At 38.8% G+C, this 15,821-nt stretch overlaps 1 protein-coding gene across 2 annotated transcripts in view; it reads right to left on the bottom strand.

The window, feature by feature from the left end:
- Positions 1 to 15,821, bottom strand: part of PEPD (peptidase D) — a 131,534-nt gene that overhangs the window by 23,365 nt on the left and 92,348 nt on the right. For both annotated transcript variants that reach the window (XM_051629547.1, XM_051629548.1), the window contains exon 12: positions 12,879 to 13,027. In XM_051629547.1, coding sequence (XP_051485507.1) covers positions 12,879 to 13,027 — 149 coding nt within the window. The remainder of the gene's footprint in view (positions 1 to 12,878; positions 13,028 to 15,821) is intronic.

Genomic DNA, 15,821 nt, shown 5'->3' with positions numbered 1-15,821 from the left:
ATAATCTTAAAAACATTAACTTTGTTAAGAACTACTTTACAGTAACAAGGCAATTAAAAGTACAGAACACAATCTAGTGAAGAAAGGAAGCCATCCTAATTCAAGAAAGATCTCAAGCCCATTTTATACATAAAATATATGTTGGACACATGTTGGACACATTCAATATGCAGTAAACAGAAATATACAACTTTTCAAATTTATTTTAAACCTTAAATTGCACTAAGTTTATCTGTCAGTTGGAATCTTTATAATACAATGGCCTATGCAAACCCAGCTGTCTCAAATTGGCTGGGATGTCTGCACTCAACTGTCATTTAACTTAACTAGTAAGTATATTTGGAAGAGCATATGTCTTCAGATTCTGCTAATCTAATTTTCCTTTGTATATACTGAACTTCCACTAATTGCAAAAAGCTGAGAAGGGAGGAAAAATTAAACATCCCAGCTAATTTAACCAAGAAAGCCATGAAAATAGGTTTTTTTTGTGCAATTCAACAACCTGAACATGCCAGAAGGACTTGCAGTGAGGATATGTGGATCCCTGTGTTAAAGCACAGAGATACCTACATTGTTTTCAGATGTCTGTGCACATATCTATATGTGGATAACTATAGCATGTTAAAACAAAGAAAATTATAGTAACTAAGCCTCTGTGCAGGCAGCCAGGGATCAATCTACCCAACATGACAGCACTTACAGGTGTGAACAAAAACCCACTAACTAAACAATGTTGAATGAGCAACATTTTGTACAAAGACTCTTTAATTCACAGAGGTTACCTGATGTTCAGACACTTCAGTATTTTGGATTAACAGTGGTCTGGTAGAGAGCTGTCACCTGCCCCAAGGTGGTGCAGCAGAACTCAAACACCATATTAACATTGGTATAGTGAGAAAAAGCAGTCAAAAAACAACTAAAACCCACAAAAAAACAACTTCCACACAAGAAGCTCTAACATCAGTTGTGAGTTACTGCAACAGCTGGCTGTTTTGCAGCACCAGCCTGCACTGACCTCCCACCACCAATCATCCACCAGAATATTTTACTCAGATCTTATTCAGGACTATTAGTTTTAAGCTTTAGTGAAGTTTATCATAGTCGCAGACATGCTTTTTGTGTAAAAAAAGCACTATTATCTTTAAGCCAATTTATAAACCAATTATAGTCCACTGACAGATGAGGTTTAGAAAGCTAGACTGGAGGGTCCTTGGACTTTGACAGCTTGTACCAAAATGAGTCTGAACTCAGGAAAATCTGCTGATGATGTGTCTGCTCCATTCTTAATTCTCTGCCAGATGAGATACTGTGTAATACAGGTCACTGAAGCAGCGACTGGCTCCCCAGGAAAGCTCAGTTACCAAGGCTCATTAGGTTGTGATTCACTACCTGCCATGCAGCATGTGCTTGGGCAAGAGGCCAGGACAAAAACCACCTTTCACAGAAACCAAAGCATTTGAGATGCCTTGAGAGACAGAGTGAATGAACAACACAGCATTGACCAGACAATGGGTATGTCCGATAATGAAATGTCACAGATCATGGATTAAACAACATTTAACTACAGAAACTATTAGTTTTCAGATACCACATAAAGAGTGGAGCAAAGGTTTGCAGATGTCAGGTACTGTGTTTAAAAATGGCAAACTTACTACATTAAAGTTAACTAAAATAAGTTTTTAAAAATATATTCCCATCAACCTGATACTGATATCTGATATTCTTAGCTACTACCATGACAGAAAAGAAAAAGATAAAATTTATATTGTTTTACCTCCTTGAAAATATTCCCTCTCTACCAAATTTCGGACAAAACACCATGGTTTAGGGACTCGAAAACATCATAGAAGGATCTCTGGAATAATCTATGACCTCTTTGATCACACTACTGATAGGGAGGATTTTTGTACCCCCCCAAAAAAAAAAAAAAAAAAAAGGTTATTGGGAAACCAGAAATCAAAACCATCCCTATCTTTTAGTGAACATACCATAACTTTTCAAACAGTAGAACTACAAAGATGAGTTGTTTGTTCTAACACATCCCATGATAAACTGTTCCTCAGTTGCTGTTAACTTGGTGGTATTTTCATTCCAGTGATTATTTTCTGATGTTTTATTAGAAGCTATTCGAGAACATAAAGTAGAAACAGCACACAAAAGTAATTTAGAATTACTGCATGGTATTTAGCCACTTTGGTCAGAAAGTGCTCTAAAAAGGCCTAACAGGATTTTTTTGGCCGCTACTTAGGGTACTTTGTGGTTGTACTGTGACAATGATTAAACCACAAATGATTTAGCAGGGCTTTTTAGTTGTTGTAGGGTGGGGTTCTTTTTGCCAGCACTGATGTCACAATCTTGGTTAAAAAAAAAAACGCAAAAAACCCCAACAAAACCCCAACATGGCAAGATTGTAGAAACTTCTCCCCAAACTGTGCTAAGGTTAAATTACACTAAATTTCTGAGTGTACACAGATAAGGGCAAAAAGCCCAATGTCCCCTGGCAGTGCCACTGAAATGCAGACATAACAAGCAATCCCTGTCCAGCCAGCAATTCACTGGAACAGATTAAAATCTGCCAGCATGCTGCGACCATATCAGATATAAAACAATAGGTCCTCAAAAATTCCAATCAAACCCAGCTTGAAAAACAACGCAAAACATCATTTAAATATTAAACCAAATCATTTCTTTCCTCTTCACTTGGGTCAAAAATTGTATTTCTGATTTTTATGCTTTCCTTTTGGTCCATTAGATGAAATACTCCGTAGTTGCTCAGTTTTTGAGGTTGGTTTCTTGCAGCACGAGGTAAGGCAATGGGGTGAGGAATCAGAGAGTGAGAAAGCAAAATACTGTATTCAAACACTGGCAATGTTTGGGCAGCAGTGAAGCTGTTCAAAGCTTCATTTCCTGCCTAGATAACTACTTCTGAGTCCCTCACACTCAACATTAGATGGCTGTAAGGATGCCTAAGTCAGGGATGCAATTTTAGGCTGTATTTTACAGGGGTGGCATGGCTGCAACTGGCTGCCTTATGATGAGAAAAGCCTGTTAACTTTCCCATCATAAAAAGGTGATGAGAACTATATTGATTTCGCTGCTGTGTCAACCTGCAGTACTGACTGCAGGGTTTGCTAGCCTTCAGCCTGCTCTGTGCCATGACTCTCAGTGCCACAGCTCCAAACCAAGAAAGACTCCTTCAAAAACCATCCCTCAATTCCCCGGTAAGATGCACCTGCCTGGAGCACCAGTTACCAATGGGAAACCAAAGTGACTTTCCATTGCCTCTGAAATTTGGACCTCTACTTCAATAGCATTATGCTGTTTGGTTGTCCCAAGATGTTTCTTTTGCACTGGTATGATGGAAGGTTTAAGTGGTAAACTTACCCTCCCCATTACAAACTCTGCACATGATGATCATAACATATCAGGCGCAACATCAAGTCAACAGCCTGCCATGCTGAAACCTTAAGAAAAGCAATTTGAATGGATGCAGATGTGGAGCAAGAAGAGGGATTTTTATTTTTTTTTTTTCCATGTCTGGAAAGACACAGCACTGGGACTGAGCAGCACTGGCAGACTCTATGAATCCACAGTGCACATTCCTTCCAAATAGGTGTATGTTGAAGACAAAAAAGACTGGGGGAAGGAGGGAAGTGCTTGGAGGGAGGGACTGCAGTGTGGAAACTTACCAATCTTTGAAGCTTAGACGACTCTGTTTAGATAAGATTCAGGGCAAACAGCACAATCTATGTCTTGCAGGTTTGCACTCTGACAGCTACAGCTGATGCAGTGTCAAGATCGAAGGACTCATGAACTTTGTACTTCAACTCAAATTACAATGTGTAACGAGTGCATTTCCTGAATACTGAACTGCGAGAAAATCAGCGCACATCAGACCATGTAAAAGCAGCTTATTCCACCCAAAGCCACTGTGAGAATTGCATAATGTTACAACATTGCAACCTGTTACAATTAGTAAAAAAACATTAAAAAAAAAAAAATAGCCTTAAACCAAAACCCAGAGAAAGGCTAAAAAACCTGCAAGCCAATTTAGGCTCTAAATCTATACAGATTTCTAAAATGTATTTGCTTTGTACAAGTAGCACCTTTGAAGAATCACTGAAAGAAGCGGGACAAAAAAATCACGTGTGCAGTTGGGATGGAAAGCTGCAGGTTTGCCCTGCACCAGGGCAGCTCCTGCAGACACTGTCTCCAGAAGGGCTGTTCAGAGACAAGGGGGACTTCAGGGCAGAAAGCCCCAAGTGTTTTAAAGTGCCCGGTTTTATACACTTGGAAATAACTCAGTGCTATTTTAGTCTCCCCAAGGTTGCAGTGGTCACTGTATGCATGGGTCAGCTCCTGCGCGTTAGTCACAGGCGGGGAAGAGCAGCTCCCAGAAGGTTTGCAGTGAGACTCACAGTCTGAAATCTTGCATTTCAACAGATTGCTGCTTGCACAGAGGGACTGGGGGATCTGCTGAATTTGACAGAAAATGCTGCTTTTTCCTTTTACCTCTTGCTGTAGGCTACTGCTATTCTGGGCAAGGTTAGGTTTTACATCCAACAATGAGAGCTCCAGTAATCAATGACACCATTTTTATTTAATAATATCTTGAACTAATCAAGGGTTGCAATCTGATTGTCAGTATTATCTGTGAATCCTTTAGTTCCTTCAGCTTTTATTTCCTAAGTGGTGGCTGATGTTTTAGCCATTTATACTGACAAAAATTGAATTAACTTAGCACTGAAAGCTTGACTATCTTCGCTGGGTCAATCTTAGAGAGTTAGTATTCAAAGGGAAACTTATTTATGAACATTTACGCTAGCAAGAAAAATACAGCCAGCTCCATTCAGTAGAGAAGAAAGAGAGCAGACTCACACATAGCTTTTTAAAACATACATTGACAAGATTTACTTTCTAATCTATCTTTAACACAGTAACATATTCTTAACTGCAAGGGGGGGAAATATACTATGGCAGTGTGATTCAGCAGGATTTGTGAGTATCAAGTACTGGTTACAACATGCCCTGAAAGCATTTGTTCTTCAGAGGAACTGGTGAGAATCTTCAACTTCTGTCTTTAATATTTTATTTCTGAGAGTAATTGTTTTGCTTCAGATATTACAGCAGATTAATAATGATCAGCAGCACTAAAATATGACAATCTGATGGGAATAATTCATACGGACATTTCAAAATTTTACAAGCTGTAAAATAGATTGTGCTCCCAGACCCTTCCCTGTTGTGCTATTGTTAAAAGGTCCAGCTTATAGTTTAATTTATTTCTAAAAATTCATCAAAATTAGCTACTGTTTTTATACAGCACAAAAGACAAACGTGCCCACATGGTGTTCTTCTAAGTACAACTCTAGAGTACATAAAACTCAATTGACTTGCGTGCCAAACACACCCACTGTATGTGAATGAGAACCTTGTACTTAACTTGGAAGAAATAAATATTAATAACATTTACAATTATTTTCTTTAGGTATAATGAATTTTAATCCTGGTTGCATAGAGTAACAATTACTCCAGAGCAGTATTCAAAATAATAGCAAAACCTAATAAATCTGAATTCTAAAGAAGTTACAGAACTGTCACGGACAAAAAGAAGTAGTCATCTGTGAAGCTGCAAATTTTGAATTTGCGTATGTTCCTAAGCACAACTCTGCTCAATAACAGAAACAACTGCCAGTAATATGATCTGCTATGTCAAATACCCCAGCTATTAGCTTCCAACTAAACAGTTTTTAAATTATTTTATTTATTTTAATCCTTGGTCTTAGTACTATCCTACCTGAGCTAAATTCTCCACTACTCTTTTTTAGTTAGAGATATGTTACTAGACCATACAACAGAGAACCATCCTGCTACTGTGAAGTCCAATCACCGCATTTTCCGCTGTATAAAACAGGTTACTTATGAAACCAGTGATTGTTCAGTGAACCTGCCTCCTCCTGACAGTCTCACTGAAAGAACTCTGCCCCAATATTTAGAAGCCAAAATGTTTTCAGGACTGTGCACCATCCAAAGTTCACATTCTGCTGTACAAAAAATACAGACCATTCATCCTTCTACGAGCTTTACTACTTCAACCCTTTAGCAAAAGGCAAACAGGGAGGTGGAAAACACTGGAAAATAAAGATCAGATTAACTTTGTTTAGCATCCTGCACCTACAAATACACAAGGTTTTCTTTGGTCCTCTGTCACCAAGGGGAAACCATCAGTTACAGAGAACTTTCTGTAGTCCAAAGTCAGACAGTTGCTAGTCTGTGCTCACTGGCTTTTTGTTCAAACCTTGTCCTCCTGGCGTCCTTACCTCAAACACCTTTGTCTTTTGGGAGCTACTTACTTCTTTGCATTTATTCAGCATCTACAGCAAAAGAAGACCCAATCCTGGTATGGTCTAAGGATGAGCTGAAAGCTACGTGATTAATAAAAGGATGTTTTATTTGCTTTGGATGTGGATTTACTTCTTTGCCTGAAATTTTTTGACTGAACTTTGTCTTGAATGGTTTTGAAGTGTACTTGATTGTACTTTCTTGCTCAAAGCTTATATGGCAATCCTCGCATCAATGAAAACTTAATGGCTGATCTTTGATCCTGGAAGAAAGGATTTAAGAGCTTAAAGACCTGATGTCTTTATGTGAAAATTGAGTTCTGGGAAATCTATAAACAGACAAGAAATCTTCCAGCACTAATATGGAGAAACCCCCATCTTTCATTATCAGAGATGTTAGTCCTGCGACAGAGATTCTTTCAAGACATTCCTCAACAGCATTTATCAGAAAAACAAAGCCTGAAAGCCAGAGGCAACATGGTACTCGCTCTCTTTAATAGTAAAATAGGGGGCTTGGGGATATGCATATACCTGTGAGCATGAGCTCCAACCTGAACAAATGCAGAGATACAAATTCTATAGGGAGATCCTATAGTAAGGACAGCATCCCAAAGAGGAAAGCTTTCTCACTGCAGATAAACACTTGATGAAGAACAACTTCTGTGCAATTTGGAACTATTTTTTATTTTTCATTTTACTGAAACAAGCAAACATTAATCAGCAAATATTCCCCAGCTGCGGAGCTAATGTCCAAATGCAATTTCGGTTCCGTGGGGACTTTGGATGGACAAGCTTTTTAAATCATGTAACTGTAAAGATACGGAATTGAGTGACTGCCAAACCTGCCCTTACTCAACTGTTCCTTGGGAGCAGTTTGCTAGACAAAGAGATCTTTTTTTAAAAACCTGGAATTTAGGACAATAGACCTTATGGACTAAGGTGCTTTAATTCTTTCTCCCTCTCCCCTCACATACTAACATGCATAACTCAAGATATAGTAAAAAGCTTTTCCTGATTGTTTTTTTAAACATACACAAGTTTTGCAGTAGTACCAGGAATGCTAAGCAGAACAAGCTCCCTTCCTTCCCCTTCTGCTGTGACTTTCCATTACTTTACAGAGAAGACAGGGAAGAATATTGAGAAGTCTCAGTGTGCAATTGCAACGGATGAGGTGACTGCTCCAATATTTAGCTTAAAAACTCTGTTCATGATCTGGTTAATTAATCCAAAATAACTTTAATTGCAAAGCTTTGACATAAACATACTTCCTTTTTATTTCTTTTCAACACAGAAGCTGAATGAATGTATTTGAGGAAAGTTAGTATCTCTATAAGTAGAAACAGTATATAGAAACCTTTTAGATATAGAAACCATGCTGTCCTTATCAACTAGGAATTAAATTATAGAACTCTAATTATCAATGTTCTCTAAATGTTCAAGATAGTAATTAAAATAATAAACAGTATAAATCACATGAGAGGCTGGACATGATATAAATGCAGACATTTGCTAAAGAACTAAAAAAAAAGCTGTTCCACAGTAACTTCCCAAAGACTACTGGACTTGTGTGTATTGCAGACAACAAAGCACCCATGTGAGAAAAAAAGTGATTCTCAAAGCTGGGTTAAGTATGAGTGTGCTTCATGCAGAGATACTGAAGCAAATCACTATCTGCTGGCTTGCAAAATACTACCTCCCGTGTTAAGAATTAGAGCTGAGCACACAGGCATTGACTCCAATCAACATCTCTCCTTCATCACTGACATTTTCATTTGCACATTTCAGAACATACTTAAGAGTCATGGAGTAGTGCAGGTTAGGAGGGACACCAGGAGGGTATGTGGTCCAAACCCTGGCCCAGAGTAGGGCTAACTTCAAAGCTAGATCATGTTTCTTCAACAACTTGTTTTCTAGAAGTTTCAGAGAGTAACCCTCAGCAAAAGAAATTATTTTACACATTTCTGCAAACAGATTTATATTAATGTCAAAGGGGAAAAAATACTGCTCTTCCAGATGTAACTTATGACTAACAATGGTTAATAAAGTTACTACATTGATATTGCATCCAATTTATTTGACTGGAATACAGAATGGATTGAGATAAGATTTGGAAGCAATGCACGTGTGCCTTTTCAAGTTCTTCAGATCTTTCCACTATCAAGAGACATGTCAAACTTGGTCACAAAAAGGTCTAATCTACCCTTGCAGTTCAGGCTTTTAAATGCTACCATGACAGTTGTCCACTGGGGGTACTACAGATGTTAAGAGCTGAGCCCTCACACTCTGCCATTAACCATTACACTATAAAGCCTTATGCCAACTGATGCTGTGCTACACAGTATTTTTTTCCACCAAAGTTTGCTTTTTTAAGCCTGGGCAATTACAGGGATGAGGGCAAGCTACACTAAAAGCAGTATTTTTATGGTTACATCATCAAGGACTTCAGAGTTAGGGAATACCAACTGATGCTGTGTGACCTTTGCTTGGACCCTCGGTACTGACGTGTTACAGACCAGTCCTTCAGTTGTATGACTATCTACTGCTTTAGATGGGTTTTCAATAGGAGCAAAGCCTTTTGGATGATGCTGCCTTTTTGAGTCCTACAGTAAAACTTTTAAAACCTTTTGGAGATTTTCAGTGACACTCACCAGAGGAACAGACCCAGTGCTACGTTTTGTACTTAGGCAGCTGGCTAAAAGACAGAAGACCTGATGCAAGCAATACTGCAACATGCATTTGTGCATAACTACAGATGGGAGAATTCACATGGAGGAGAGCTTCAGAAGTACCTCAGCCCACTGGACAAACTTCCATCAGACCAATCAAAGCTTCCTACCAACCACAAGATGCAAATTCACAGGAAGCCCCAACTCTGATTTGCAGAAAGGCTGAGCACTTGCAGCTGTAACAGAGGTCAAAACCAGCAGGGGTTTGAGCAAGAGCAATGTTCAACTCCCTTAAAAAAATACCTCAAGTCTGATGAATTTCAGTCTTGGAATTCCAAATGAGTCAATAGCTTTTACACTAGCTTCTCCAGCCTGGCTGCCACTGCTTGCAAAAGGGGAACTGCTGCACACTTCCCCATCACTAAGATGAAGTGCAAGCAAACTCACTGCTTCCCAAGCACTTGTGAGCCCTTGTGATCAGCACTCTGAGAAAAACTGGTGAGGACATTAATAATTCTAGATTCATAGCAGGTTTTGAAGAGTAGGCAATAAACAGCTCTGGGCCATGCATGGAACAAAAGGCTAAAATAAATTACTGAACAACTGCTCATTAGTTAGGCTCTTCCCGTTATATGCACTGCATAAATATAGTAGGGGGAGAAACTATGGTTTTATCTATAAGAAGATTTTAATTCCAATCATCCTTGGAGGTGAAAACTCTTGGTTGTCTCCACTTACTGTGTTTTGGTTTACACAGTGGAATTTTGAAGTCTGCTCCTGTGTTTTCATTCTATGGAAGAGTAAAATCTAATTCAGATGGACTTGATGCATTAAGAATATTCCCCAAGTAGAAATGCAACATTCTGCTCTGACATTTTGGCTCATGAGCCTGACTTGTAGGAAAGAGACAATTATCCCACTGCCACACAAGCATGCTTTTTTGACTCTTGCTTCAACAGCGAACATTGCTGCCTTCATATGAGATCCATGTTCAGTAGTTTCAAAATTGCTGCTTATGCAAGACTGAATATATCTTCCTTCCCTTTTATTTTAAACAGATTTGGTTTGTGGCAGCAGTTATGACAACTGCACTGAACTTGGGCTACGGTCCCACAGAGAGCATTTCTTAATTTTCAGAATATATTATTTGGCTCATAGAGGGAATTCTGTTCTTTCAGTTGGAAAGTAGGGAGACTCATGTAAGTGATTTGAGCTGCTTGCATGTTTGGACCATGCACAGGATGTAGTCAGATGAATGCTTTCCTACAATAAAATACAGTGTTTTGGAGCATTTTTAGAATTATGACAACTGTTTGCATATAGTGTACACAAAATGTGTAAGAAAGCATACTAATCTCTCAGAAAGTAACTTCATTTGAGAGTCAACTGGGTTCATATGAGAGCCAAACTGAAAACTATATGCAAATCTCTGAACTACACACAACTATGTAAAATGCTTAAGGTTGCTAGCAAATGTGTGTCCTTCCACAAACACCACTATGTTACCCAGTATTTGGTTAGTGACTCTTCTTAAATACGCGCTCCCTATCTTGCCATGAGAAAGACTCCAGGAATCATTAACCTTCTGAAGACAACAACTAGATGTCCTCTGTGACCCTTTGCCACAAGGCCCCAGTTCTGCAGCTGGAGAGCAATACCATTTCCCACAGTTGCTGACTCAGCTGTGGACACCCTTTCTGCACAGCCTGCCCCATGAATGGTCACTGCCATGTGAGCCAAGTCACTTGACTGTCTTTGATCTTAGGAACCCTGGGACATGAAGACGAACAAAAATAACAGGAAAATGAACAAGGGCTCCATAATTCACTCAGTGTTCAATAAAAATAGCTAGCCAAAACATTTTCTAGGAATTTGGTGGGAGGTACAAAGCAGATAAATTTCTTCAAAAAGATTTATGAGAGCCTTTTACAGAAATGTCTGATCTTCTATGGTCACTTTAGTAAGAAAAGGTGTGTAACTAGAAACAAAATAACTAAATATCTATTTGAATACTATCTAGTTTTAAAAATTATTTAAAGTTTTCTCTGTATAGAAGAGGATGTCTCTCTAATCCAACTCATCGTTTCAGTTTGAACTGTCTTTAGAACGCTGTAAATTAATTTTGGACATTGTAAGTACTTTTTTGCCAATTTCTCATTTTAAGTGTTTCACACCAATTTCAGTAGTAAAGAGTCTTTAGCCTTTGGTGTGCTTTTGAGAGGTCGAGGAAAATATACCATTGTCAGATTTTCTGCATCAGTGGACAGGTGGGTTAAAAGCTGCAAAAGAACTAGGGTACATCCACAGGGACCTAAGAAGCAGACTATTCCAGATGGTGAGAATTTTTACACATTGCAGGCCTCTACCCAGATCTGTAATTCAACAGAGGGTGAAAGGTCCAGGCTGTATTTCACTACACAGAGGTGCCAAATGAACCAAACCAATGAACCAGTCCACAGAATATGCGTTTAACCTGCCTTCTGCAGTCAGAACATTCATGATTACTTGTCTCAGACTGCTTAAACACATTTGTGTCTAAACAGGCAAGACTACTAAAGCACAGTGAGACCAGAAAGTTCAGTCCCATCTTCTGCCAGACTTCAAGAATTATTTCTCCAAGGCTAGTAGAGGATCCTTGCAGCTACTTTTCAGAAATACATAACTTAGTATGTCCTTGTTTTCTGACACTGTAAATAAAGTGTTAAGTAAACCGAGGAATTCTCTACACCATCTTGAGTACAGTATCATAATAGCTCTGCAGTTATGAAGATAGCCTGCAACTTATTAGTGTGAAGCACTGCCAAAAACATTACATGAAATTAAAGGTGGCACTGAAATGCAAAGCAAGCCATGAAGAAGAACAGGGACAAGATCCTTTGAGGGAGAAACAGCAGATGATGGAGAATGCACACTCCTATTAAAATGGCAAAATATCTAGTTCCATTTGGCAGATAAGCTTCAATTGCTATTGCTCCCTTCCAAGCTGCCCAAATGAACAGTGCTGCTGCCAGCCTGTATAGCAGGAAAATGACGTATGTTCCGACTGGCAATCTGGAAAGCCCAAGCACTCAGGGCCCAATGACTGAAAATGAATATGGTAAATTTAAAAGATAAGTGTGCTTTCTGCATTAAGTACATTTTTCTCAAGTTGTTCTATTACTAATACTGAGAAATGCTCAAGTACCTTCACCAGTGAAGTACTCAAAATCACAGCAGCAGTTAACTCTAAAAGCATTTATTTGCTGCCCCGAAAGCAGAACTGGAGAAAAAGAAATTTTTCATCAAGCTAGGCAGTTGTTTTCAACTACGAAAATGTACACTTGATGAATTAGCTTGCCCACAATTCACAGGCATACAATACAGTACCAAATAGCCAGTGCTTTCTAAAGCTTTTTAGGGCTAATTGAGTACCCTTTCGAAAGATGCACACTCCATCCTCTTTTGCAATAGAAGATTTCTATTGAGCTCACACATGAAATACAGAAAAGATTTGAAACAAACTGAAGCATAACACACTTTTACTCAAACTCTGACTTCAGTCTTTGGCATAAACTTCCTGAAAAGATGGATGCCAGTGTAAACACACACCAGAATAACAACAGTCACCACTAGTTTAAAGGAATTTAATTTTTTTAAAAGTGGAAGATTAAAATGCATTTTTTCATCTCATTAATAATTGCTTATGTGTTTCCATACAACACTTTTAAAGAAATATATATTGTGTGTCCATTAGGAGATGTTTAAACATGGAAACTGATTTTGTCATTTTGTTCCTTTCCAGCACTTTCTAAATTCCAAACATAATTGTCTTGACAGCCTGAATGCTGCCACCAAACTTGTCAATTCTTGTTGACATGTACCAATTTTTTACCTGGCTTCACTGCCCTCATGACTGCCCGAGATGACTTCAGCACAGCTTCATAGATAGCCCTCTGGTCAGGAGTGAACTTTCCATTTGCAGGGAAGGTGCAGGTGATGTCAGAGCCATAGCAGTAATACTCTCCTCCCATATCAAACAGGCTAAGGAAAAAGAGCGGGGAAAAATGAAAATTTAATTCCAATTAAATAGTAAACCGTAAGATATTTCTCTTGCTCTGCACTTGAAAGTCATCTGCATTTTAGTAGTTGGTCATATTATCACCACTTGAATGCTGTTCCAAGTAAAATGAGATGACAGTCCCTTAGAATGTCCTAGCAGAGGGTATCTGCATTACCTATGGCTTAAATGGACACTTACAGACTGTGCTGGCCCTGGATGGAAACACTGAGAGAACGCAAGAAGGAAGAGAAGAAGTACACAAGGAATCTACTTCAAGTTCTTTGGTTCCAGTTCCTAGAACCTCTTCTCAGAAGAAAAAACATGTCCTTTATTTTTTTTCCTGAGAAATGGTAGCACCACATAAAGGGTCAAGCCTCAAAACTTAGCAGAAAATGTTAATTACACTACGGCCTTTTGTATCTGTCAAAACACATCTGACGTTAACAAATTAAATGTCCCCAATAAAGGCTGACTGCCACTGCTCACAATATAAACTTTTCTTTATGACAAACTTGCCTAACACTGATTAAAGAAACAAAGATTATGGGACGATCAAACCAGAAAAGAACATATAGTACAGTTTTCTGCATCAGAGGCAGAAGAAAAAAACAATGAAATGCTTTCTTTTATGGGGACAAAAGACCTGGTTTACCCCTTAAGAAGCATATTTATTCTATTCATAAATCAATGATTGACTAGTCAGTGCTCAGCTGCCAGAAGTCAATCTACAAAAATAGCATGTGGGTTTCTACACCCTTGCAAGAACCAGGTTAGACAGTTGCAATACTATATTTCTTGAGCCTACCTGGTTTCAGCAGACTCAAAAATGAGTAAATAACCAAATAACCATTTGGACCAAAGGGTACTTGAGCAATTATCCCCCCTAGTTCATCATATATTGATTACAAGAAGGCACATCTTACATATAAGACTTTGACACACAACATTTGTGTGACCTCCTGACTGCTTAAGTAATGAATTAGAGTTGAAATCAGCTAATTTAAGTCTTTTTCTAATCACCTCAGGAGTATGAGACTCTTACCATCATAAGAAACACAATTTTCCTTTACTGTATTTGAAAGTCTTGGGAGTTTTTTCCTGTTGCTTCTGCTTCACACCAGGATCAGTCAGACAATACAAGCAGAAGGACAGTCCACCAGAGCACCCTCTCCTGCCATCAAGTCCTCATTACAGCAGTAATTAGGAAAACCTTGCAGCTTAGCTCCGTCCCCAGCCAGCATACATGACTAGGTAAAGAGAATACCACAAAAAGTGCTACAGCACTCAGCTGTAAACATTCACTATTTCCAACATAACTGCTGCTGAAAGCAATGGCCAATAAATGACTGAAGGCAACCATGAGAAAGCAAAATATTATTTCAGCAGGGTTGGGACTCTTCTTGCTGCACTCTAAGATATTTTAAAATCCACCCTACAATTTTCTTTGTGAACAAATCTTTGAGTGCAAGCCCTGCTGAAGTCATTGCCATACTCCCCACACTGTGCAAGGTTCACCTGCAGAGACACTTGCAGGACTAGAACTTCAGGAACAAACCCAGTGGTTTACAGATGTGGAACTGCATGAGGCTTAAAGCTACAGAAGCAAACTCCTTAGGAGAATGTGAAGAGAAAACTGCAAAGTTCTGTATGTACGTGCAGAGCTAATACAAACACTATATACATGCTCTTAAATATGAAATATTATGTTAAAACACAAGGTTGCTAATTGAAAAAAGATACACAATAGACAGCAAATGTCAGACCCACAGGGTAAAAAAAAAAAAAAAAAAAGTTGACACCAACACAGCAACTGTAAACTAGCCTAGCCAAACCTCAAAATCAGAGAGCCCATCAACACTCCCTAAGTTTTGATTTTATGGTTAGACTCGCTTCTAAAAATAACTAATGATACACACAGAAAACCTAAGGATACAGAAAACTAGTTGCAGCAACTAAGAATAATGTAAGAAGCTGCTACTTTCCCTAACGTGCCAACACGATACAGATTTCAGTTTAGTTATAAATCTTTCAACCCATTCCAGACTGAACACTTTCAAAATCACAAATCCAGTTTCATGGTGCTTCGTGGGATTTGCAGCAGTTCTGTGTCCTAACTCTGTTGCATTTACAACTGTAAGTGTCCATTCAGCACAGTGAAAGTAAAGCTGAGACCAACAAGTTCCAAACTCCCTGTCCATGTCTACTGGAATTGGCTGTTTTCTACATTTTACCTGGAGAATGGTTATTCTGAACTTACCACAGACAAAATATAGCAATGTCTTTAACCTCACAATTATCAGCATTTTCTCAAACCCATTCATCACTTGGTGGTTGTTAAATAGCTTTTTCGAGTTACTGGAGCAGTGAGTAATGGAAAAGAAAAAAATCACAAGACTGATGGTACACCAAAACAAGGCTCACAAGCTAGGAAGCACCATTTTTTCAGGTTTCTTGGCTTCCAGACAAGAGGAGACATGAGGGAAGATAAACTTTCAAATTCCACCTCAGAGCACAACACACCACCCAGCCTGTATGCTCCAGTGAAAAAGCATCCAAACCAAACTGTACATTTGGGAGATATTTTGGCTCTTACTGGGAATTCTCTTCCATTTAACTTCAGTTGGGAACATATCCATTAGTCAAAATGTTGCCCAAGACATGGAAATAGCCCAAATACTGTTCTTATCCTGTGGAAATCATAGGAGCCTGAGAAGATCCCAGTTTACTATCTTGGCTTGCCAGGCAAAATGAGGGGTGAAGCACATTTAAACCAAA

The sequence above is a fragment of the Apus apus genome, chromosome 11, assembly GCF_020740795.1.
Source record: "Apus apus isolate bApuApu2 chromosome 11, bApuApu2.pri.cur, whole genome shotgun sequence".
Taxonomy (NCBI): domain Eukaryota; kingdom Metazoa; phylum Chordata; class Aves; order Apodiformes; family Apodidae; genus Apus; species Apus apus.
Note: the sequence above shows the minus strand (reverse complement) of the source record. Positions and strands in the feature narration are given on the sequence as shown.